The 27,665-nt window shown below is 40.7% G+C and overlaps 1 protein-coding gene across 1 annotated transcript in view; it reads left to right on the plus strand.

Annotated features, from left to right (window-relative positions):
- Window positions 1-27,665, plus strand: part of LOC142139945 (uncharacterized) — a 212,974-nt gene that overhangs the window by 138,953 nt on the left and 46,356 nt on the right. Inside the window, exons 17-21 of the mRNA XM_075197812.1 lie at window positions 2,689-2,799; window positions 3,447-3,539; window positions 13,264-13,338; window positions 22,221-22,271; window positions 22,381-22,572. Coding sequence (XP_075053913.1) covers window positions 2,689-2,799; window positions 3,447-3,539; window positions 13,264-13,338; window positions 22,221-22,271; window positions 22,381-22,572 — 522 coding nt within the window. The remainder of the gene's footprint in view (window positions 1-2,688; window positions 2,800-3,446; window positions 3,540-13,263; window positions 13,339-22,220; window positions 22,272-22,380; window positions 22,573-27,665) is intronic.

The raw sequence follows: 27,665 nt of genomic DNA on the forward strand, positions 1-27,665 counted from the left end.
GATTGTTTAACCACGTGGCAAATCTACCGGAAGTTCGCGTACGCACAGCAGGAAATACACATACGCTAAGCAATGCAATACAGTTAAAGCGCACAATGACAGTAAAAATAAACAGTTTTCTCTTTTGTCCCTAGGTTCTAGTTAGCGTGCCCTAGATAATGCAAAACGGACATTCGGTTATACAACACAGAGTAGAATTCAGGTTTTGAACACATTGCGTTCTTACCCGTATATGACGTGTCTCCACCCTTTGTTGCGGAACCGAAATCCGTTGGTCTTGCGTATCGTCGGCAACGAAACCTCCAAAGCTCACGAGCCCCCAAATTATTATGTGCGTATTGTCGCTAACCAATAACGATTGTCGAACCTCGATTTGTGTTTCCAACGCACAAAGATTTATTCGCAAATAGTAGAATAATATGTTCCAGCGAATTGATAATAAATACAGCCGTTACTTATCGCAGGCGCTCTGGATCCAGTGTGCAGTCATTCAATCCTGAAGTCTGGGGACAAGATGTCTGAACACTAGATGTGAAGCTGCTGCTTATATACACACAGAAATACAGTAATACAATGAAGATGGTATAGCTTGCATCTATTGGTCCAGGTCTCAGGACGGTCCAAGGGGTTGTCAATCATTGGCTAGTTCATCCTAAGGAATCCAAAGGAGGGGGTCATCTCTCCAGGGGGTATGCTCGGCTCTTCCCGCCAAGATTCCTTAGTCTTAAGTAGTTCATAATTCCCTATCATTCATAACTTGCATATGCACTCTGCGATTCCTTCGCAGAGTGAACCAAACAGTAGGAAATGTAAAGAGGTTTATTATGATACCACTCATGATATGATTCCTTCAACCTGTTCTGTATATTTCACTAATATGCATGTAACTTTAATATAACATATAAATACTACTATATTTCGACATAACTGACTATGTGTTGCAACTACCATTAATGTGTACTATTTCATAAGTATGCTTGTTTGTGCGAATGTATGGTAAAAGACCAATTACTGTTGCTGCCACGTGTAGTGGATGCGTACGCCTTTTTACGCCGTAGCGTGCCCTTGTACGCCGTAGCATACCGTACGTATCTTTTCAGACAAAGACAACCAAGTTTGCTCGACTTTAATTGAAATGACTTTATCCAATTTGCTGACTTCGACAGTTGTCATTATTTGTATAACAAAGAAAAGCGAACACGAAAAAGCCATGTATTAAAAAGGTGAGTACATCCGATGATTCAGTAGCTTGTAGAATCACCTTTAATAGTAATAACTTGCCCTCTCCTCTTACAGCATTTTGTTCTCTTTTTCACACATTCAGTTGTAGGCTTGCTTGTGTGGTTAAACTCATTGGCATGTTACTCAATCAAATTTCAGCCAATTTTCAGTTCTTGGAGAGATGGCCTCACAGTTTAATCTAGATTGCGTTAGTATAAATAAATGTTTATGGTGCACTCAATGATTGTGAAATGTCCATCCAGGTCCAAAAGAAAACTCAAATGGTTTCAAAAGAAACTCAAATCATGGTTGTACATTACTATACTTGACAGGTGCTGTGAGGTTCTTGGGGTGATATATTGTGTTTAGTTTTTGCCAAACATGGCATTGTGCATTAATTGCATTGTGCATTAAGACTGCACAATGCAACTTTGGCCTTATCTGTTTAGGGGACATTCTTACAGAAGTCTTGGGTTTCATACTTTTGCAAGCCTAAGCTGTACTGCAATACTTTCCTCAGAAAGAAGGGACTTTCTCCAGGCTATGCTTCAATTAAATCTATACTTTTTCTGATGGTAGTGCCATGTACTTTAACATTAACTGTGTAAACAGAGGCCTGTAGATCCCAGAATGTAGCTTTAAGGTTCAATGTGCAATTTTTTGGAGTGTTATAGGGTCTCCTTTTTGGAGTTTGCTGGGATGTTAGTGTAATTCATTAGCAGCACCTAGGTACAATTACCATATTTAGGGAAATAAATACATTTCACACATGGCTTCTTCATGTTGGTTAATTTTAGTTATTAATATATATAAGTCAGTTTGAATATATAAAACATGACAAAAGAAGAGTCTGCAGTTTGTTTGTTTTTCCCACAACAGCACAAAAACAGTAAACCTTCGTAATATTTCTAGTTACATTTCTACATATAATAAAGGGTAAATCAAACAAAAAGAACAAGAGAGAGAAAGAAAATGAGGGGTGGCACCTCTTTTTTTCCAAATCACTATTCAAGGCAGCTTTGAGTTTTGCTCAGTGAGATCCATACTCCCCAGGTCTTTGTTGAGGTCGTTTTATAGAGGAGACTGTTTTTCGGAAAACATGTTGACTTATTTTTTGTTGACTAAATAAGTAAAAAATACAAAAAGTAAAAAGTAAAATATGTCATTTAAGAATAGATTTAGAAAATTTAAGAACTTTGTAAGGATTATATTATTGTACATTAATGTGACAGCAAAGAGATAAAAGAGGGTGCGTTTTATTTTTCACATGGCTGTATATTGAACAAATATTCAATAGTATCCAGAGTGTATTGATCAATCTATATATAAATTAGACTGCTAACCTGACCTGGCCCAGAAGCATACATTCTCCAGCTATATCAATATCTCGCACGAAGGGTCCATTACAGTATACGATCTAATACTTCCTATGTAAATCTTACTATATTTGTTGTTATCTGTTTGAAGGTTGAAAAATGTAAGTTAGCATCTGATGAAACAATAAAACTGCAAAGAGAAAATGATATCAGATGTCAGCACAAGATTTCAGAAATGGTGGCACTGATGGAAAAACATAAGGTAATTGAATTCATAAATCTTAGGTGACATTCACACTTGGATTAAAGAGTACATACAAAAGTAATACTACACCTGAGGAAAAGCTTTATTGCATTGTATAGTATGCCTTATACAGGCCATTCTAGAAAAAAAATTGGCTACACAACTGTAATAAGGGTTAGAATGGCTTGAGCTGGTTGTTTTTTTTTATCAGCCTGTTACTTTGATGCTATGATGATTGACAACTGTGCATAGAATTATTGTCAGTTAGTTAAAATTAAGTAACTTTACAGAAAAGTAAATTAATAATTTTAAGTACATACTAACATTAAACGAATTGTACAAAACTCCACATACCATTATGCCCCAGACAAATTATTTGAACCTGAATAGGGTTGTAGTTCTGTGATTAACAAATTATGTGGATTTTGTTTTTCTCTACAAATCACTTAAAGATAGGCCAAATGAAGCAAAAACACATTTCACATACAGAAAATACTGAGATGAGGAACAGAAATTTAACAGAATGTTAAGAAAATACACAGAAGTCAGAGATTGGGAGATAATTAATTGCAGAATGTGTGGGAGAGTGGAGGTCACGCAGATATGTTAAAGATAGAGATGGGCAAAAGTCAGTCACTGAAACATGTTTTTCTTTTTCCTGTTAGAACCAGTACGATAAAATAGTTGAGGAAAAGGATGCAGAATTAGATCAACTCAGAGCAAGAGAACAGGAAATATATTCTACAAGAACGGTGGTGGTGAGAAAAAAATCAAGGCAGCTAAATGTTTAACATAGGACAACCAAATTAATAACTTTATCTCTGAACTCTTTAAGAAAGCTACTTTCAGAGTATTTGTATGTATTAGTACATAAAATGTAGCGATAAATCATTGGTGAATCCAATGTCATTTGAGCGTCTCAGTTTCAGTATTGTCAGATGAAGTACGCAGTTATCCTAGCCTCCATCTATTTCAGCAACTATTTCCCAGTTAACCAAAAAGACCAAGGTGATCCCGGTATCCCCTCAGTCGCATTGAGCAGCCCAAAATGACTGAAAAGTTATTTCCAGCTGATGTCTCCACTTTTCTAAAGTCAGTTTCACAGCCAATGGAGAGATTCAATTGCCGGCAATGTGGCGTGTGAAATTACAAAAGGAATCTACTCTCATTTTACCTCGTACCACTATGGTGAAAAATTAGCGGAGGCACAAGCCATAACATCATCTCAAGATGTCTCTGCGGACATTCTGGAGACACCTTGTGCCAAATATAATCTTCTCCCAAGGTTCCCAATCAAATATTTTTTTATGGATGAAATTAATTCATAGAGAAGAATCCATAACTGTTGCCATATTTATTCTGTTGGGATAAATCCAACTGACTGACATTGACCTCTAAAAAAATGCGCAAGAAGTATCCAGGTGTTGTAGTACTTTAGCAGAAAGCTATTTTAAAGTAATGAAAGTAGAGAGTGCTTCAGGGGTCCATCTCTCACTCTTAGCCAGTTTTGATCAACTGACAAAAAATAATGATCAAAACCAAGACATCTTTGTGGCTTTGAGACCTGCAATCTGAGGCCAATTCGGGATAGCGGAAACCTGGTATGGGTGTCTCTAAAGATTAGAGGATGACATTATGGAACTCATTTAGAGTTTCTAACATTCTCCATTTCCAAATATTGTTCCATTAAATGCAAACATTCTTCATTGCATTAGGTGATCTGACCTTCAAGGATTGTCAGACAGTCGTGAGAAACAAACTCCTCCTTGACCAGGCTCGTCATAGACCCTATGTAATGACAAAATAAATGGGGAACTATTTTACAGTCATGGCTAAAAGTTTTGACAATGACATAAGTATTGGTTTTCACAAAGCTTGCTGCTTCTGTTGCTGCTTGCTGTTTTTAGACCTTTTTGTCAGATGTTGCTATGGTATACTGAAGTAAAATTACAAGCATTTCATAAGTTTCAAAGGCTATCATCATTCAGTTACACCTCATTGACTGTTTTGGCTGTCTACATCCCCCATCCATGCAGTAATGACATCATGTGTAAGGGTACCGCATTTGTTGCCACAGCTCCGGACACACCAGTGCTATGTCTAGGAGACTTCAATAATGTAACAGATCTATCCATATATAGGTGGACCACTGCCTTTGGTAAAATTATTAACGATCTGGGTCTGGTGGATGTTTAGAGATTTAAAAACTCGGGGGTTAGACATTTTTCTTGTCATTCCACACCCACCACTCCCTGTCAAGAATAGATATGATCTTGGCCTCACACACTCTGGTCCCCTTTGTGTCTGGAGTGGACTACATTTCTAGAAGCATTTCTGACCACTCCTCTATCTTGGCTGTCTTTAATTTTAAGCCTGAACAGGGACTACAATTCTGGAAACTTAATCCACATTGGTTATCCAGACTTGGTTGGGGTACTGGCCTGACATGCCTCTGGATTGGGTACTTTAAAGACAATGAGATTGGGGTCAACTCAACTGTGCTTTGGGAGTCGTTCAAGGCCTTTGTCATGAACAGAGAGAATTTACAGTTATTTATAAGGGTTAACCCATCACATAATTGTGGGGAATAAGCCTAAATCATAACTGCAGTGTAAATATGGTATATCAAATGAATCCATTGATAATTTGAGCTACTAAAGTGTAAAATGTGAAGCCAGAGAGTCTGTGCGTTTGTGTATTTGGTGGCTCTGCGCATCCCAGTGTTAGAAGATAGCAGTGTCACCTGTAGCAGTTTCAAAGGGCCACTGCTGTGAGCTATATCCTGACACAAGTTAGTTTTTAGACACCTGAATAGACTTTGTGGGCCCAGGTCACAGCTGGACATCTTTTCAGACGAAGGCAGAATTTGAAGGCCTAAACAGGTATATAGAAATATGAGCTTCAAATAGGAAAATGTCTTCATATCAGGCATCGCACTAGTTTCATTGTGTTCAATGGTTTCCCTTGGTTACCTCTATCTGCTATTTAGCCTGGCATTCCACAAACACCTGTGCAGCTCACCGCTTTTCATCGTTTACCTGTGCAGCTCATCGCTTCTCAGCATTACCTGTGCAGGTCATCGCTTCCCAGCATTACCTGTGCAGCTCACCGCTTCTCAGCATTACCTGTGCAGCTCATAGCTTTCCAGCATTACCTGTGCAGCTCATCGCTTTTTGGCATTACCTGTGCAACTCATCGCTTCCCAGCATTACCACTGCAGAGCATCGCTCATCATCGGTCATGTTCCGGTGTTATAACACCTGTGTGGATCTCAGTGCTATTGCTCGCTGCAGCTCATTGCTTCACCGCCTTATTGGTTCAGCTTATCTCACAAGTCAAGACCTGTGGCTTCACTGCAGAGCATTGCTCATCATCGGTCCTGTTCCAGATTTGCACACACCTGTGTAGATCTCAGTGCTCCAGCTCTCTGCAGTTCATTTCTTCACTACTACTTCCCTTCTGCACTACAGTTGCTTGGTGGTTCCGCACATTATCTGCTCTAGAGGACTGTGACCTGCGGTTGAGAGCAGCTAAGACGATATTCGTTTGCAGGAATCTCTGGTGAATACCTCTCCTCCGTTAGACTCCGCACCTCTCTGAGGGTAAGCTGTCACTCGAGGTCAAGACCATTCCCATTATCTGACTTTCGTGACAGTATAATATGACCCTTAGGAATGGATCCTGATCGTGAACCATCAGCCAAAGACTTGTTGCAACATTTGTTGGGTAGTTTAGAATACCAGAATGCCACTCAAATACAGACTCTTCAATGCCTTCAAGCTTTAGCATCACGTCTGGACTCACTACAGACATAATTACCCATCATCCTGTTGTTTCTTCAGCTGTGACCAAGAACACGGTTCCTGCTAGTTCTTCCTCCTCCCTGCAGTTGACAACTCCTCAAAAAATTGATGGTGAGCCCAGGGATTTTTGAGGATTCTTGAATCAATGTTCAATCCAATTTGAGCTACTTCCTCAGAACTTTTATACAGTCTATAGTCTCTTATATTATATCTCTGTTGTCAGAACAAGCTCTTGTCTGTTCTTTGTCTCTTTGGGAGAGGAATGATTCCCTTCTGCAAGATGTTGCTGCCTGCCTTCATGGCCGCATTCAGGAAACTTTTTGATGAACCAGGCCGTGTCTCTTCAGGCGCCTCTGGTCTTCTCAGACTGCGTCAGGGTTCCAAAACTCTTACCCAATTCAGAACTTTGTCATCTGAACTTCAATGGAACAATGAGGCCTTAGTGGCCACCTTCTGGCAAGGCTTTGCTGAACGAATCAAAGATGTATTGGCACCCCAGGAATTACACTCTACACTTGACGCTCTTGTCTCATTATGTCACAAAGAGAGTATCGAGAAAGAGACAAGGCGCAGGTCAGAAGTCGATCTAAGAGGGCGGGAGGGAGAGTGTTTTTCTTGATAGCTTATTTGTACACTGAAATTTAAAGTTGATATGTGTGTGCTATATAAAAAAAACAGGCAGTATTTAGCTTATGTGCAAAACAGAACACTCATTTGCACCCCTTGCAATGTAACATGGTTTTGTCCAGGAGACTGAAATAAGAATCCTCTTCATTTAAGATCCTTAATGAATCAGGCCCACTGTTCCTAAACAGCCTGTCCTCTCTCTGTTTCCACTCACAGCCCCTTACATTTCTAAAAGGATGTTTGTGATCCCCATCCAATTGTGCATGTACTGTGACATCAGGGTAGGGTTTCTGGCACACTGCACAAGCCCTACAGAACCTCTTGACTGCTAGGTAGACTCTGGGCCAGTAAAACTCGCGCAGAGCATGTTCCCTTGTTCTCCCTTCCCCTAAGTGTTCACCACCCACCTGAGTGTGTGCTGCTCCCAACATCAAGGGTACATGAACTCTTGGAACAACTAACTGTTCTAAACTCCTCCCCTTCACAGTAGCAATACGAAATTCATTTCCTTTCACAACATATATTGGCATACAGCCTGCCAAGTTTACAAGTCCCATAATAGCATCAACATTATTAACCAATTTAAACACATATTGTAAAGTCCCATCATTCCTCTGGTCTCATGCCAAGTTCGTCATACTCAACAACTCTGGATACTTAGACCAGTCTATCCTCTCACCAACAGGTGAAGTGGGCACATCCAAGATGCCACCAGCCAATGCCAATTTAATCTGTCCAGGCTTTCCAAAACTGTGAAACTTGTGGCAGTTTTGCCGTGTCCCCCAGGATAGCATTCCAGGATAGCAAGTCCCTATGACCGAGATTCACATGCTGTGAGTTCCCTGGCAGATCCTTTAAGACTGGGCGTCTGACTAGTGTCTTAATTGCTGGCATGTCCAGTGAGACCCGCTCACAGCGGACCTCTTTCCAATCATGTTTTTGGGATTTAATGCACTCGGCTTTAATGTGTCAAAGATGTACGCAGTTGCAACACCTTCTGTTACACAACTTCACAGCTAAATCTTGACCAATAGCGGCACCACAAAACATCCTTGGCCAAACAGCGCTGTGAGGGTCTACTGACCGGACAGCGCTATGAGGTTCTATGGACCGGACAATGCTATTAGGTTCCATGGGCAGAACAGTTCTGGGAGTGACCTTGGGCTGAACAGTCCTAGGAGTGACCTCAGGCTGAACAGTGCTGGAAGTGACCTCGGGCTTAGCCAAACAGTCTGACGCAGGTTACACCAGGCTTGCCGAGAGAGCATGAGATATTTAATTTTCTTTTCCATTCTAGAAACTACCATGCAATTTTTCCAGTTCACCTTGCTGGGAATCAGTTTCAATCACACCTGTTTGCACACTTTTTTTCTGACATACTTTATTCTTTCTCTTGCCCATCTTGGCTGGAGTAAAGAACAATTATGCTGGTAGCAATTACTCTTTGTTTCTATTTGCAGTTTTTAAACTGCAAGGAGCAAAGGTAGCATATCAGAGTGTGAAGGGGGGCAAAAGGTAAGTGAAGGAACGGAAGCAAGGAGGAGCTAAGGTAGCATATCAGAATGTGAAGGGGGAGCAAAAGGTAAGTGAAGGAACGGAAACAAGGAGGAGCAAAGGTAGCATATCAGAGTGTGAAGGGGGAGCAAAAGCAGCATGACACAGTGTTTTGAGGGGCAAAAGCGGCATGACACAGTGTTTTCAAGGGCAAAGGCGGCATGGCACAGTGTTTTGAGGGGCAAAGGAGGTATGGGACAGTGTTTTGAGGGGCAAAAAAGGCATGGTACAGTGTTTTGAGGGGCAAAACACATTTTGGTATACTTAAAACGGTCATTAGGGTAGAGAACCAGTTGTTAATTTATTTGAATCCCACCACTGTGTATAACCCGGCATAAAACTAGTATATAGTGTCCATGGCTGGTAATCCCAATTAAAGAGACACTTATAAATGGAAATTAAGGCAGTATCCACAGCATTAGCATACACTATGTTAGCTAAGCGTCTGTTAAAAATACAGATCTTATTTATTATTATTTATCCTATTTGCAATACACATAAGAAAGATATTTTGTGTACACAAAATTATTTTATATTAAGACACTCTCAACTGCTTGGCACTTTCTATATCTTGTTATATCTTTGTGTGAATGACAGGCTGAGGCCGGAGAGGTTAGCTTAGGTGTAAAATCAGAATGCAATCCAAGATCACCGACTGGCAGCAAAGGTACAAAATGCAATAATTAGAGGCTCAGCGTCAAAAGCAAACAAATGTAGTAAAACAACCAATGTCAGTACACAGAAATTTAGTTAGAAAGCAGAGAATATCAGAAATATAAAGCATACTTGCCTACTCTCCAGGTAGGTCTCCCGAACTCCCGGGAGAGCAGGGCATTCTTCTGCATTTGCCCACTTCCTGGTGAAGTGGGCAGAACTAGCGTGTTTGGCCCCCTACCCCATGCACGCACATAAAAACGTATAGTATCTTTTTGTTTTTTGTATACATCAAATTTCAAGTGTAAGAAATATAAATATATAACATGTGCCCCTTCTGTATCACACTCTTCCCCTTCTGTATCACACTGTGCCCCTGGCCCCTTTTTGTATCACACTGTGCCCCTGACCCCCTTCTGTATCACACTGTGCCCCTGGCCCCCTTCTGTATCTCACTATGCCCCTACTGTGTCACACTGTGCCCCTTCTGTATCACACTGTGCTCCCTTCTGTATCACACTGTGCCCTCCATTACAGTTTCTCTCCAGTGGTCCACTGGTAATGAGAAACCCTATGACACTGCTGTGTTTCAGTTCCCATAATGCTACTGCACACTGGACAACCAAGATAAGTGCTTTTACTATTGTTTTACTTTAAAGTCACAGTTAGGTCCATTGCAACAACATAATAAATAAAATATTGACTGCAGCATCTGGTGGTGGGATAGGGGGACACTCCACAGGCAATATTTTATACTAGTGGGCATAATGACTTTGGTGGTGTCTTTTCCCACAAAACTGATTTGGGATGAATTTACTGCAAACACAGAATTTGTAGAGCTGAACTTACATTACAGAAACGCTGTTTAACTTTCTTATTATGCACATACTAGTACAACCAATATACCTGGTGTATCTATGGCTAAAACATAGAGTGCCCATTTTCTGCATATCGTACGCAATTCTATTCTGCGAAAGCCCAGAGCGAGGACACTCGGCCATCAAGGAGAGCAAGTTTATGATTTTGGGGAGTGAACGGGGCGGGGAAGGGGCGTGTGCCTGTACTCGCTGAACAATGTGGGCATGCCAAACTCAAGCGAATGCAGCTACGATGTAATGAAGGTCTGCGTGTATGAAAGTTTCTTGTTTTTCTGCCGTATCTCTTGCACCAGCTAAGGGGCTAGTCTAAGTCTTGAGTCAGTATCGTATGCATGCTGTAACATGTGTCTGCAATCAGGAGCAACTGAAAAAAATGTATTTTATGTACAGTAGACATTAAGGACAGTGTAACCTGAATGCTTTTCAACTGAAAAAAAAAAAAAACGTTTTTTTTTTTTTTCTTTATATACAATTTCCATTTCTAATCATAAATGACTATATTATTGACAGGTAACATTCATTGGTTAATATTTTTTTTTCCTCTGCGTTACTTTGAGATTTGATATTCCACATACGTATTGTACGCATCCTGTTATGTCTGGTCTAGTACAGCAGAGTGAACCTACACCTATAGCACACGTATCTTGAGATCTGTTCCTTGCTGACTCCGGAAGTATGCAAAGCCGATTTACGTTCTGTTGAGAACAATTGCACAATGCGCTCAGTATGCATGTCTTAATGACTCAGGCCAAGAATCTGTACACCAAAATTTCAAGTAAGATAAATTTGAACATGCCTGATTATGCCACTACTTAATTCAAGCTTTTAGATGTTGTGGATTCATTTAAAAGGAAAGGGAAAAAAACCTTCTGGTTTTGTGTTTCTCTTCAATAAAAAAAAAGCAATTTGGGAGAACTATTATAGCTCAGTGGTTAAAAGTATCTCATTGCAGGCTATTACAAAGAATGTTACCCTATCCAGGTACAGTTGCCCTTTTCTTACATACTGCTGTGGAAGTGACTCCATCCGGCTAGGAAAAGAATGATAGTTTTGGAAACTGTGCACTTTACTTACCTTTTACTTGGCCTTCTTTCTTCTGTTTTCTTCTCTCTCTCTTCTGTCTTTTTTTCTTCTTCCGGATTGTCTCTGCGCGGTTTCTCACTGAAAATGTCAGACGTGATGACGTCACGTCTGGCAGTCAGTGAGAAGGGAACAGGAAGGAGTGAGCAGGGAGGAGGATGCCGGCTACTAGGCACCGCGCGGATTGGTAAGTATAATTTTTTTTTAAAAGGACGCAGGCGGTCAGGGAGGGCCTGGGGACTTAAAATGGCCCTGTAAAAAATCTGGAAGTGGCCTCATGTAGTTGGGACTTAATCAACTGTAGGTAGGAGAAACAAAAATTAAATAATTCATAATCAAATTTAATAAATAGACCTCATTCTCCCCAAACTCTCCCCCACATTCAAGTCATAGCCCCCAAACCACCCCATTCTAAATTAATAGTCCCTACTATTAAATTAAATGCCCCACCATCACCCCACAAACAAAATAGCAGCCATTAATTAGCCACCACCTACCTCACACCCACATTACATTGCCACAAGCCCCCTGTGCCATCACACACACACATCACATTGCCATAAGCCCCCTGTGCCATCACACACACACATTACATTGCCACACACCCCCTGTGCCTACACACACACACACACACACACACACACACACACACACACACACATTACATAGCTACAAGCCCCCTGTGCCATCACACACACACATTGGGCTGCCACAATCCCCTTCTGGCATCACACACACATTACATTGCCACAAGCCCCTTGCCATCACACACACACATTACATTACACAAATTCCCTTGTCATCTCTCACACACACACATTGCCAAAAGCCCCCTTGTCATCTCTCACACACACACACATTGCCACAAGTCCTCTTGGCATCTCTCATACACGCACACACATTAACACAAGTCCCTTTGTAATCTCTCACACACACACATTAACACAAGTCTCGTTGTCATCTCCAGCACACACACATTAACACAAGTTCCCTTGTCATCTCTCACCAGGGGCGGGCTGGGCCGGGGGGCAGGGGGGCATCGCCCCCCCCCCCCCCCCCCCCCCCGGGCCGCTCAGAATCACGGCTGTTAGGGCCGCCCGCTCCCTGGAAGTAATTTCAATGTGATGCGGCCGCGGACGTCAGCCCTCGCCTGTCTCTCACACACATTAACATCAGCCCCCCACCCACCCCCCCCCGCTGCCCTCACACTTACCTTTCAGACGCACTTTTTCTCTGCTCACAATGGGATAATACCTGTCACATGGTGCGCGCCCCATGTGATATCCATGTCTAATCGGATAGGCTTCATACATAGGTGGAGGGATGGATGGGTCCGCGGCTACTAGAAAGAATGTGGCTGGTCCCAGGGAAGGCTGCATCAGGAGCAATCCGCTCCAACTGGCGGCAACAGCTGGTCCCATTAACGGTATGGGCCCCAGTACCCTGCACCGGGTGCACCGCCGATAGTTCCTCCTCTGGCTGAAGCAGTATTCACAGGAATGCATTCCATCAATTCACTATTAACTAGTGATATCACTGAGTCAAAAAGTGGTAAGCACTCTTCACTGAAAGCTTCAAGTGCCTCAAAGTTTTGTTCGTATAGGACATATGATATGACTGTGTGGAGAAAAGAACATGTAAAGAACATGGACTCCACTAAGTGGCAAACATGCTTTTTTAAATGTGACAAGCTTATAATCAAAATTTATCCTGATAATCTGTATTGTTATATCTGTAATTTTTCCTGATACATACAGCTTTGATCTCTTATTAGTTCATGTATTATGCGGATAAATTATAATTCATGTCTTTTATTGTTACATGCCTTTCATAAGTGGTCATAAATATTGCATGCAATAAATATGTTTGTTTTTTTCTGCCTAAAGGAAACGGAACTATCTAACAAAAAAAATGAAATAGTAACACTTAGGATGCAACTTCAGCAAGAAAAAGAAGAAAAGGTAAAACATTATTAGATATAAAATTTTCACGGGAGCATTTGGCAACATTTATGTTTGTATTTCTTACTCTTTTTTTAACAGTTTTTATTATATAATATAGAAAATAACAATAAAGACATAACATATACAAAACAATTCATCAAGCTCATACACAGTGTCTTATGAGTATTTTTCTTCGCTGTTACTCCCTTTTTCTTGTGCTGTAATATTATCCAATATTATTCAAAAAAATTAAAAGGATTCTGATGTAGTTAACAAGCTTGACCAAAAAAAAAAATACAAATACACAGGCACACTTCAAGTGATGCACACATGAACACCTTCTTGCTTTTTTTACTTTGTTTTTATTGTCAGGATGGTAAAGTAAATTGACAACATAGAGTTCCACACTCTTGCTTGTGACCCTAACGCTAGATAGACATAGACCAACTCCCTAGCTATCAGACACTATCTGTCATTGTTCACAAATAAGCAATAAAACAGACAGGTTCAAATAGTTTACACTCCTCCCACAACCCTAACTTGATGAACTCTCACCTTGCCTTTAAATGGGAGTTCATTGCAGGAGCTCTGTTTGATTGCAGATACACCCTGTCAGTCTACTGCTTGCTGTGGAAGAGATGTTTTTTGAACCACTACAAAATAAGTTAAATCAGACTCTGTACTTTTATTTTTTCAAACAAATGTCCTCTACCTGCATCTCTTTAACTTAGGTGAACTACTTTATAAATGTGTAACTATTTGCAGAATTTCTCTGCAGATTGCCAGCTAAATATCTGTCTCCTCTTTTAGAAGCCTGTGACAAACACCTCGCTTTGTCCCAATATATAGTTAGGACAGGGGTAGCCAAACAGTCGGAGCCTAAGAGCCAAAAAATACCCACCGATACGGCAAAGATCAAACTTTACCTTTTATTTATGTGTGCATTACCTATATACGCATATGTATAAACATGCGCCTACATAATGCACACACATACAAAAAATATAACATAATTTACAATATCTTGCTAAGTGAAAAATAAGATATCCAACATTGCCAAAATGTTCATAATAATAATAATAATAATAATAATAATCAACTCAGCTCTTACCTTGCTGCAGTGTCCAGTGGAGGAGGGTTTCAAAGGGTACTTAAAGTCTCTTCACAGTAGCTCACGCTGCTTCTGTATTGACAATCGCTTTAGAGGGAACTGTTGAAGTGGGGATACAAAAAGACATAAATAGCCAACATGCCCCTCAGACCTCTTCACATTCCCACCAGACCACATGCCCCTTACAAACACATCAGCCTCTCCACATGTCATGAAATCTACCTACATGACCCATACATGCCAAACTGCCTCGCCACATGCCCCATACATGCTACTCAGCCTCCCCACATGCCTCACATCCTCCCCACAAGCCCCATATATGCCACTCAGCATCCCCTCATGCCCCATTCATGCCAATCAGCCTCCTCACATGCTCCTCACATGCCTCTCAGCCTCTCCACATGCCCTATACATGCCACTCAGCCTCTCCACATGCTCCATACTTGCCACTCAGTCTCCCCACATGCTCCATACATGACAATCAGTCTCCCCACATGCCATGAGATCTACCCCATACTTCATACACCACATCAGACAGCCCCACATGCCCCCTATATACCATCAGACCTCACCAGATGCCCCGTGTTTATTTTAACCAATATGTGTGTTGATAAAAGTAGGCTTTGGCAGGCTTATCTACTGAAATAATGGCTAAAAGTCAGGAAATATAGGTTTACATATGAAAAATAAATAAATTAATAAATCAAATCAAACCCAAGCAAATAATGTAAAACAATGCAACTGAAATAAAGAAAAAGCAAAAATATATGAAAAAAATAACTACAATTAAATGTAAATAACAAAATCTGGACACATGCAGGCGGCATATATTGTATGTCAATGTTATAGCTCATTTAAGATTCTACGCATGTCTGGAGCCACTTCTAACTGTGGCACCACTGCTGGATTATAAGGCAAATCTTACCCTAGAAATCCCTATTTTTTCATATGTAAAAGTATATTTCTTTATGTATATACCTCATCTGAGCATTTTAGCCATTTTTTCAGTACATAAGCTTGCCAAAGCCTACTTTTCTCAACACACATATTGCATACTTGCCATCTCTCCCTGAAGAATCTGGCATTCTCCCTAATGCTGAACCAGTACAAGACGTGGTTGGCTTCGCCATCGATGGCATGATAACACAGTTCAGAAATTGTGTCCTAGGTCCATGTATTGATGCCCATGGAGGTGGTCATTTTCATTGAGTCCAAGATTTAATCAAACACTGACAGGTAAGACAGGTAAGACAACATGACTGCAGTAATGGAGGCAGTCAGTCTCTAGAGATTCATTAGCTGCTTTTCTTTAACTCATAGTTGCCTACTCTCCCAGAATGTCCCTAAAAGAAGTCTAGATCCGCCCCTGGTGCAGAGGAGGTCAAATGACAGGTGAGGTGCACTGGCTGGGGACCGAACTGCCCCTGCTGGCACCTGGAGCAACAGATCACTGGCAGGGGACTGATCTGCCCCTGCCAGCATCGGAGCCGCATGTGAGAGCTAAAAGAGCTGCATGCGATTCGGGAGCCGCGGATTGGCCACCCCTGAGTTGTTGGGAGGGAGGATGAAGGCTAAGGAGTCCAAAAGTGGTGGTCTTAAATGTTAGGAGCCTACCAAATGAGAAGTTAGATCATGTGTTAGGAAGAGCAAACAGTCTTTAATGTGCCCAAGAGAGGGGAAGCCAAGGATGTCCACTGCTGTAGTTGTTTTGCAAGGGTCAAAATTACCCTCAGTTTAGGGTAAAATTCAGAGGTTGTCAGTTTCATTTTCCAGTGCTTGAAGTAGGAAAGTGGAAGGACCTCTATGTCCTTTGTTACTCGTACCCTTAAATCTATAACCTTGTTCCAAAATGTGTAGCGTTTTCTGCAGTTCCATACTGGGGAAAATTCCTTCCTTGCTAAGAACATTTTTCCAATAGCACACGGACAGATTATTGGAGTATTTAACCCTTTATTATATAGAAGGGCTTAAGCTCAGGATCTCCAATACAACTGATATTCTTCTAGATAATATCTCCCTTCTCTGTCAGCCATGAATAATACAATAACACAACAGCAAGCCAGTGTGGTAGTTTTCTATCTTTAAACTGTTTATTCATTTGGTTTCAATTAATTTCTATCACCTTTTAATATTTCGCTTTGGTCATTTTTAATACATACCAATAAAGATTGTTTATTTTAATGTATATTCTGTCAAAGTCGTATAATTGGATGAACGAAAGTATATTGGTTAATATTGTTTTACACGTGGCATACGGCGATCGCAAGGTAAAATACGCACGTACACACTCACGCACGTATTCATATTCATATTGGTTCCGTTACACTGTAATTTATGAGCAGATAGTATTTGGTTTATTATTAGTTTATATAATATGATTATATGTACACTTCAGTGATATTTAAGGTTCAGGTTATAGGAAAGGTGTCATGTCTAGTATCATATTAAACCCCTATTCATCAGCAGCTGTCCGGTGCATTCGGCGAAGAGATCGCACATTGCATACTTTAGTTATTTATGTTAGGGAATAAACCTTTGTATGATGCTGGCTATGAAATGGACTAAGTTGTAACTGGAGCATTGACGGGAAGAAAGGAGCAGATCCCCTGGAGAGATTACCCCCACCTTTGGATTCCTTAGATTGAACCAGCCTATGACCTGTTTACCCTGAACCCATCTGATGTCTGGACCTATAGAAGCAAGCCACGTCATCTCCATTGTTCTCTCTGTAACACTGACTGTATATATAATCATAGCTGCACCCCCACTAGCCTCAGTCTACTCTGATCACAGTATTCAAGGGTGAATAACTGTCTACTGGTGCCCGTGGTTAGCGCAGCGTTATGTATTTATCTTTTGGTATTGGCTGTACTGTACTGTATTATATTACAATCATGTATTGAACTGTTAAACTTTACATCTGCTAAAATAAATCACTTTGTGCGTTAGAAACACAATACAATCGCCTATGCAATGCTTATTTGAAAACGATAGAATTACTTTAATAATTCTATAACACAATAACCAATTATCTGACAAAAGAGTGCTCTGTTAGTACTATTTCTCTTTTCCTTCAACACATATCATACTGTTATGTTAGTATAGAAGCACCTCCCCCTAAATATTAAATTATAAATATCCAATATATAAGGGGGTTCCAGCTTGGTGCGGAGTATAATCCAATTTTTCCAGAAGTACCATCCCACCAGAGGTGTGGCCAGTGATGTGTGGGTGTGCCCAGATTTGTGTAGGAATGGCCAGCACCATGGAGTTTGCACTTCCCTCCAGCCACCTACATCTCCCTCCCATCCTCCCTTATATAAAGAGTGCAACACTCAGGGCCGCCATCAGGGGGGTACAGGGAGTACAGCAGTATGGGGTCCCACAGCAGCATGGTGCCCCACAAGCCCTAAGCCCAAAATAATTATTATGGGTGTGGGGCCTCTGCAGTAAATTAAGGAAGGTAGCAGGCTTAATTTCTAGGCAGCAGATGCTCCTGAGCTGTGAGAGGCAGGGAGAGGCCTCCCCACTGGATTAAGGATGCAGCAGCACGCCCCCTTGAATGTGGATTTCCTAAGATGTCAGGGGTCAGGGGCCCATGGCTGCCGCTATTTGCTCCAGTCCCAGTCCCCCATGTGCCTGGCTCCTCAACATGAAAAAACAGTCAGTATTTAACTTATGTGCAAAACAGAATACTAATTTGCACCCCTTGTATTGCAACATGGTTTTGTCCAAGAGTCTTAAATAAGAAGTTTCTTAAGTTAAGATCCTTAATGAATCAGTCCCCTGGTTCTTATTCTATCTAGCTAATCACTCTTTTAGTGTTAATTTCTCTGGATCCACCACTGCTCCGCTTCCTTTATCAGTTCGACTACCACAAGGTTCAGTCCTAGGTCCTCTGCTATTCTCTATATACACCGCTTCTCTTGGAAGACTAATACACTCCTTTGGATTTCAGTATCATCTCTGTGCAGATGATACACACATTTTTTAATCCTCTCCTGATTTCTCACCATCTGTGTCTCGCATCACTGACTGTCTTTATGCCATTTCATCTTGGATGTCCTCTCGCCAACTCAAATTCAATCTTTTAAAAACAGAATAAATAATATTCCCACCCACCAATAAAAGCGTCTTGCTGACATTTCTATTTCTATTGATAACACAACCATAAATCCCACCCCGCAAGCTCGCTGCCTAGGTGTAATCCTTGACTCGCAACTATCCTTTGTTCCCCACATCAACTCTATATTTACATCATGCAGCATACATCTAAAAAACATTTCCAAAAAATGTACATACCTCACACAGGACACTACAAAAACTCATGCACTCATCATCTCCCTTATCGACTATTGCAATTCCCTCCTTATTGGTTTTCCCAAAATCAGACTACAATCTATTTTGGACACAGAGGCTAGATTGATTTTCCTTGCAAATAGTCCTTTCTCTGCTGAATCACTCTTTCAGTCTCTACATGGGTTGCCTGTATTTCAACAAATCCAATATAAAATTCTTCTACTAACATACAAGGCTATAAGCAAAATAGCACCAATATACATCTCCTCACTTGTCTCAAAATATCTCCCAACTCGACACCTCCGTTCTGCACAAGAACTGAGTCTCTCCTCCACTGTCATCACATGCTCTCATTCCCAGTTGCAGGACTTTTTTCGTACTGCACCCACCTTGTGTAATTCCCTCCCTCGCACAATAAGACTTCCCTTTAGTCTTCAAACCTTCAAGCATTGTCTGAAAATTCATCTCTTCAGAAAAGCTTATAATATTCCTCAACTACCCTCTTAATCCCCCCCTAGATTACCATATTACCACCCTTTACACAGCTAACAAAAGACAAAAAAACCTCTGACCAACATTGTTCTGTGACTGATCATACAGCCCACTAAATAATTTTTATCTCTGCATTCTAGCTAGACAAATATGCCATATGATGGAGCACTTAACCTTGTATATCAAACTCTCATTGCGCCATAGATTGTAAGCTTTCGAGCAGGGTCCTCTTACCTCTCTGTCTGTATGTATTAACCAGTAAAGTTTTATTACTGTTTGTTCCCAATTGTAAAGCGCTACGGAATCTGCTGGCGCTATATAATGTTGATAATAATGACTGAGATATATATATATATATATATATATATATATATATATATATATATACATATACACTATTGGGCCTGTTGTCACACATCCCCTGTCAAAAATATATTGTTCCTACCTGTTGTTTTGAATGCCGTTGACCTCCGTCTGGGACTGGGTGGAAGTTGGTATTGCATGAGTCACACAGCACAAATCACACACAGTCTCGTGATTGGCTAGTAGCCAGGGACGCCTCCCCACACCAGGTACCCTCAGGTACTCCTGGTTGGCATGAGCCTATTTCTGTGGAGAGGCCTGGGGTTGCAGCCCTAGCAGGCCCCCTGTTAATCCACCCCTGTATCTCATCTGGGATTTTCAAAATATTAGGTAGGTTAGTGGGCAAGAATATCAGCAAAGCTAAACCTTTTATTGATTCTAGAAGACCCACATGAAAAAGAATATTTCTCCTAGACCTGTTTAGCAGGTCATCCATATTGTTTAGCATTTGCTTTTAAGTTTTAAATATGGTCTCTGTGAGTTGTTTTTGTTTTTCTATTTTGTGCATATTTTCTCTATACCTTAGCACATTGAGCTGGACTTGTTTAGCTGTTTGGGAGACTTGGTGGTATATTTACTAAACTGCAGGTTTGAAAAGGTGGAGATGTTGCATATAGCAACCAATCAGATTCTTTCTATCACCTTGTAGAATGCACTAAATAAATGAAAGCTAGAATCTAATTGGTTGCTATTGGCAACACTTCTATGTTTTCAAACCTGCAGCTTAGTAAATATAGCTTTTGATCTTTTATTTCTTTTATTGCCGCCATGAGCTTATTCTCTTGCTGTTGCATGAGCAGTTCCATAGTTTCCCTTAGTGCTTTAACTACCTCATCATCTTGGTAGGTATACAGGCGGGTCACAATTAAATTTGTGTTCAGTTTATCCAATTGAGGCAGGTATTGTGAGATAACTAAATTAGAACATAGTAGATTTCCTTGAGTTAAATTTGTTATATTGATAGAGTGTATTTTATCATTTGACCACAAGGTTGGGATGTGAATCCACATTATATGCAGTTTGGTAAAATGTCTGCAATTTTTGTAAGGCAAGAGTTGCTTATGAGAGTATATATTGTTCACCTCAACCGCTTATCAGGTGAAGTCAGTGTACTTGCGGTATTTAATAGATCTGTATTAGATGACAAAGATGATTCTCCCATGTTTCGTTCACTTCTTCAATGACGCGATTTGCAACAAATCGAATATCCTGGAGGGGAGTTCGGAAAAGTGTGCAAGTATGTAACGAACATATGCCAGTTGGGTGCTACGCCAGTTGCTTGCTGTAATATTTCAGGCAGAGGATACTGGTGTCATGTACACTTTAGCTGATTTATATTTCTGGCTGTATGTACTCTGAAAATGGATTCTAAATCTATATTTAATGTATAGATCTGTTGAAAATCCTAGTTTGGTGGTCAATTGGGCTGATATTTCTGACCTGTTTTGGATCAGTAAACCATTTTAAATAATTGGTAGCAGATAAGTACAGTACAAGCTTCAATATTAATCGACCAATTAGTAAGTGTGGTGTTCTTTCCCCTTTCTGTTAGTAATTCGGCCCACCTGATAAAATATATATGAATGTGTTCCCAATGCTTTTAGGTCATACTTGTGTCAGAGCTCACTCATGGTATGAGGCACAGATGTCAAAATCAAGTGAAACAGTAGAATTGTTGATACGTTGACTATACTTCAGGTAGTCAAGTGCATGTGAAGAAATGGTGTCCAGCGTGCAGTTGAAATGCCGGTGTGTAAACATGGTCTGTCCACTAGATGGTCTTAGGCAACCATAAGTCTGTGCAGATGTCAAAATGGTGCCAATCTGTATCCCCTGAGGGAAAGCAGGATGTGGCACCTTGGCGCACACTCTTATATTTCTCTTTGGTGCATTGTGTACAGCCAGGAGTTGGGTAGAGGAGGATGAAGTGTGATGTTTCCAATGAAATAATGGAGCTCTCAAAGAAAGTGTCTGACTTTCTTGGCAGCCAGGCCATGCCCATGCATTTCTTACTTTTTAATACAAAAATGTACACAATCTTTAAGAATTTACTCTAAAGAGCACAGAGATGATTTGGTATATGATGTGGAAATTTATATTTATTTTTACACAAATTAACTTGTGCAAACTTCATACACTAGCATTATTATGTTTCTGACACTATCAAGAATCTGTGTTATGTTGGTACAATCATAAAAAAATAATTTACACATAAATTCAATAGTGGCAGTAACAGCAAAGAAAAGCTACCCCTTGCACAATAATCAAACTATTTCAAATGTCACTAGCATAGGCAACAGAGAGGAATAAACCACCAGCTTGTTTTGTGTATTATATGATGTAGATTTGCTAACTTTTCTTTATGTACTAACCTGTAGCAACCAGTCTTATATTAGCATTTAATATTACATGCACTACATTGTTTAAAGTGTGATCCAGCTCCTGGCTTCAGGTATTGATAGAAGACCCAGAGGAAGGACCTTCAGCAATTTGCTACATGAGGGGGCAGGAAAGAGGATTATCCAAACTTGACGTTACCTTTAATTAAGCCTTACATTTATAAAGTTTCACTTTCCATCACAAACATTTTAACTATACATATCCTTTAATGTATGTCCATATATTTTCTTCCTAGGACAAGTTTGTAAAGGGGAAAATGTGCTTAAAAACAAACATGAAGCATAAGGTAAACTACATTTTAGAAGTTAAAAAAATAATGAATAAAATTCTATGGTCATTAGTCAAAAGCTCCAGTACAGACATCTTAGCGATATGCAACTGTGTTTCTTGTCTAGGAAGTTCAGACTATTTTCACAGAAACTCCAAAGCAGACTTCCAAAGTAGGAGATATACAGAATTCATCATCTTACTCAAAGAAAACACAGCTGACAGACTTGTCTCGCTGTCTGGAGACAGTTAAAAAGTCAGATAAGAAGGATACATCTCCATGGACTTCTTCTAGAAACAGCAAGTACACAATTCCAAAGGTAAACATGTTTTCCTGTACTTGCTGGAGCACTGAACTAGAACTTGTCTAGGTTCCATTGAAAGTGCCATATTGTAAATCTATAGTGGTAATAACCAGTGGCAAAACTACAGTCATGGCCAAAAGTTTTGAGAATGACACAAATATTATTTTTCACAAAGTCTGCTGCCTCAATTTTTATGATGTCAATTTGCATTTACTGCAGAATGTCATGAAGAGTGATCAGATTAATTGCAATGAATTTCAAAATCCCTCTTTGCCATGACAATGAACTTTATCCCAAAAACAACAAAAGGACCAGCTGACATCAGGTCAGTGATTCTCTTCTTAATACATGTGAGAATGTTGACAAGGACAAGGCTGGAGATCACTCTGTCATGCTGGTTGAGTTAGAATAACAGACTGGAAGCTTTAAAAGGATGGTGGTGCTTGAAATCATTATTCTTCCTCTGTTAACCATGGTTACTTGCAATTAAACATGTGCAGTCATCATTGCTTTGCACAAAAGGGGCTTCACAGGTAAGGAAATTGCTGCTAGTAAGATTGCACCTAAATCAACCATTTATCGGATCATCAAGAACTTCAAGGAGAGAGGTAGTTGTGAATAGTTGTGAAGAAGGCTTCAGGGTGCCCAAGAACGTACAGCAAGCACCAGGACTATCTCCTAAAGTTGATTCAGCTGCAGGTTCAGGATACCACCAGTGCAGAGCTTGCTCAGGAATGGCAGCAGGCAAGTGTGAGTGCATGTACAGTAAGGCAAAGACTTTTGGAGGATGGCCTGGTTTCATGCCAACAGTAAAGCACCCTGAGGCCATTCATGTGTGTGGGTTGCTTCTCAGCCAAGGGAGTAGGCTCACTCACAATTTTGCCTAAGAACACAGCCATGAATTAAGATTGGTACCAAAACATCCTCCAAGAGCAACTTCTCCCAACCATCCAATAACAGTTTGGTGACAACCAATGCCTTTTCCAGCATGATGGAGCACATTGCCATAAGGCAAAAGTGATAACTAAGTGGTTTGGGGATCAAAACATTGAAATTTTGGGTCCATGGCCAGGAAACTATCCAGACCTTAATCCAATTGAGAACGTGTGGTCAATTCTCAAGAGGCAGATGGACAAACAAAAACCCACAAATTCTGACAAACTCCAAAAATTATAGTCAGTATGTGGCCCAGAACTTTGACAGCATGCCAGAGTGAATTGCAGAGGTCTTCAAAATGGAGAGTCAACACTGCAAACATTGACTCTTTGCATAAACTTAATGTAATTGTCAATAAAAGCCCTTGACACTTATGAAATGCTTGCAATTTTACTTCAGTATACCATAGCAAAAGGTCTAAAAACATTGAACCAGCAGACTTTGTGAAAAACAATATTTGTGTCATTCTGAAAACTTTTGGCCATGACTGTACTGTCATTGCAGGTGGTGCAGCAGCTATGGAACCTGGAGGTGAGGGTGGCCAGCAACACCAGTCCATCTGTTCCCAAGGCTCCCGCTGTCCTCTTCTGAGCATGCACAGGGTCTGGTTCATGCCCAGTCAAACTTGATTTGCACTTTCAATTCTGGAACTGAGAGCTAGCCCTGCACATGTTCAGAAGAGCCTGGTGATTAACAATTAAGGTCCTTCTAATAACTGTATTCCATAATTCTGTATATTGTTTTATTTTGATTGCAATTTTAATGAAATTTTAAGTGGTATTATCATGGTTTTTATATAGATATATGTAATAACAATAAAATAAATCATTTTAGTTAGGTAAGGACTCATGTCATATCACTTACATTAGTTATTCTTCAAAACTCTGAACATAGAGCCGCAGGAGATATAATGGGCATAGGTAGAATAACATAATCACAGCAGCACAAATCATTTAATCTCATTAACTTTTGCATGTCCCTTGGTAGGCAAATTTGTTGTCTGAGAGACTAGGCCAACATGCAGCCAATCAGAGCTAGAACATGACACGCTTATTTAAAAGATGCATTAAGCAGTTCTCAGAGCTCCCCAGTCTGGAACCACCCCCAGATGAGGAGGTCCCATAAGGTGTCTGATACATACATGCAAACTTTTCCAAAGAAATCAAAAAGCCACTTTCCAGGATAATCCTCCAGGCGGTCAATGTTTGAATCTACAAGCTCTTCAATGTTTCAGTTTTACAAGCCCAGGATGACTGGAACTTGTAGTTCCACAAACTAAAATGGTGTTCTTAACTTTACCATACATTTTACACACTTTATTCACCTACACCCACCACCCCAGGGATGTAGGAAGAACTCTAGTGCTTTCAGCATAGGGCTGGTTCTTCCTAGAGGGGACCCCACTCCCTGGGCAATCCAGCCCCATGATGAATAGCATGGGGTTGTTTTGTCTTTATGGCAGGGGGACCCCTGCCACGTGTCCCTCTACTATAGTGCCACCCACCCCGGCTGGTTTGCCTAGTGCTAGTTTTCCTGAAATCAGGTGAACCCAGAGCTGGATTAACATATTGGTCTTTCTGGGTTGTATCCCAGGGGCCTCAGGCAGCCAGTGGGCCCTAACAAAGATGTTTACTTAATGCCGTCAATCAGATCCCATTCATTCAAGTTAGGCAGGTGCTGCTAACAAGCAAATCTGATGCGGTTAGCTGCCCTGCTGTCAGTGCGGGTGCAGTGCATCGCGTGCTTCCTAGTGAAGAGGTCTTGTGAGACTATGACATAGTCTCACAAGACCTCCTCACTGACCAGCACGCGACGCACCACGCCCGCACTGACAGCAGGGCAAGAAGAAAGAAGAGATGCCGCCCGGAGCCTACAGTGAAGAGGACCAGGTAAATTTCTATGCATGGGGGAGCGGAGGTGCTACACTGGGGCTGAGTGGGCTTTTACAAATTACTGGGGGCCTCTTAGTCCAGGGGCCTACATTGGCTTAATCCGGCCCTGGGGGGACCCCACTCTTTTTTACTCCCAATTTGATGGAAACCAGCAGTAGGATTAATAGTGTAATTAGGGGAGGGATGCTTTCTTTTTTTTAATTGTTCTATTTTTAACAGTATACAGCCGGCGCATTGCTGTCTTAATGTTGGCAATGTGATTGTCGGCATTTTCACTAGAGATGCTCACTGACACCCGTGTTTTGGTTTTGGATCTGGATTACCATCGTGTTTTGGTTTTGGTTTTGCCAAACCGCCCTTGCCTGTTTTGGTTTTGGTTTTGTTTGGTTTTGTTTTGTTATTTTTAAAAAAAACAAACAATTTTTTTGGTCTAAAATAACCTAATTTAGTGCTCCACCAGTTTCTTGGATAAGTGAGGTAATTCTAAAGCTAATAAATTATGAAAAAAACGTTTTAATCCCTGGTAGGCCGTCCTTAATTCTAACACTTGTCTGCAAATTATACAGACAAACCTGGTTGTCTTCCTCCTCCATATTTGACTATTGGCAATGTAGCCATCGTCTTTGGGTGTATGTTACACCCTCCACTTGTAGTTAAATAGAAAAAAGCAGCCTGCATAGACTGAACAATATAACAAATAAATTGACCAAGGTAGTTTGGTGGCTGTCTATGACCCCCCCCCCCCTCCCCCTCCACTTGTAGTTAAATAAATAAAAAAAAAAATCAGCCTGCATAGACTGTAGAATTAGAATATTAAAATAAATGGACAAAGGCAGTTTGGTATCTGTCTGCATTAGACCCCCTCTCTACTAGGAGTAAAATAGAAAATTATTCAGCTGTTATAGACAGTAGAATATAAATAGAAATTGAGAAAGGCAATTGGTATCTGTCTGCATCATCCTCATCAACATCCTCATTAGTGCCCTCATCGCCTACACAAATCTCATCCTCTTCTAATTCCAAAGTGGCATACTCAATTGGTGTATCACCGGCTACACTTGGCCTGTTAAGGCACACATCAGCAGAACTGCTGAAAGGGCCCTTCTTTATGGGTACACTAACAGAATGCTCACGATTACACATACCACTGGTGGATGGACTCTCCACAGGGATTGGTGTCATTTCTGATTCTGAGCATACATTATCCTCTAAAGCCTTACTGTTTTCTTGCAGCTCGCCTTTCACGCGTAACAGTAGTTGTGCACCACTTTTAGACTCCAAATTACTTGGTCTTGCTTGGTCACGAGTGACCGTACAAGAAGAAGGCTCAGTAACATTTTTTTATCTGGCAGTAATAGAGAAAGGCGAAGGCATCATTCTTTCTTTGCCACTGCGTGTGTAGAATGGCATGTTGGCAATTTTATTTTCTCGCCATTTAACTTTTCATGAGTTACAGCTCTTTTTGTCTTCAACACGGTTACAATTTTTTTTTGTGTTTTTTTCCCTGACTTAAAAAGACTATGTACTTTTCCATAGGCTTTACCAGATGACGTACTGGGAACACTACCATCAGGTCTGGTGCCAGAACCTGCTTGCTGATCCTGCTCATATGTGGATTGCTTTGAATCCATTTTAATGAGCCCAAACGACTTGTAGTGTAAAAAATTTATAGATACTGATGATAAATATCACTTTTGACAGCCAGAAAAATTATTGTTTCACACTGGGGAATATGGGACACCCCAAAGCACTTGTAGTGCAAAATATTGTATTAGATAGATACTGCTGACAAATATAACTTTTCACAGCCAGAAAAATTAGTGTTTCACACTGGGGAATATGGGACACCCCAAAGCACTTGTAGCGCAAACAAATTAAAAAAAAGCCTCATCTATCCTCCTCTCTTGCCGCTCTAACAATTGCTAATAGAATTGGAATTAATAATAGAATTTAATAGATTAGAAATGAAATAATAATACAAAGAATAAGGTGTACAATTATTGCTCTGTCCCTGCTCTAATACAGCCTGTGACCTAACCGTGCTGTCTCCCCCTGTCAAATGGCGATGGATTGCTGTGGAAGCGGGTATTTATGCTTTTCAAATCTCGCGAGAACCGAGCTCTGAAATCCAAATATGTCACAATGACGTTTTGCCTCGATTTCGATACCGAATGGGCGGTAGAGTACCGAACCTGCTCGGATCGGTACTCGGATAGGCGAACTTCGGGTGGGTTCGAATCTCGGGGAACCGAGCCCACCCATCTCTAATTTTCACTCACG

This window comes from Mixophyes fleayi, chromosome 2 (assembly GCF_038048845.1).
Source record: "Mixophyes fleayi isolate aMixFle1 chromosome 2, aMixFle1.hap1, whole genome shotgun sequence".
Lineage (NCBI taxonomy): Eukaryota > Metazoa > Chordata > Amphibia > Anura > Limnodynastidae > Mixophyes > Mixophyes fleayi.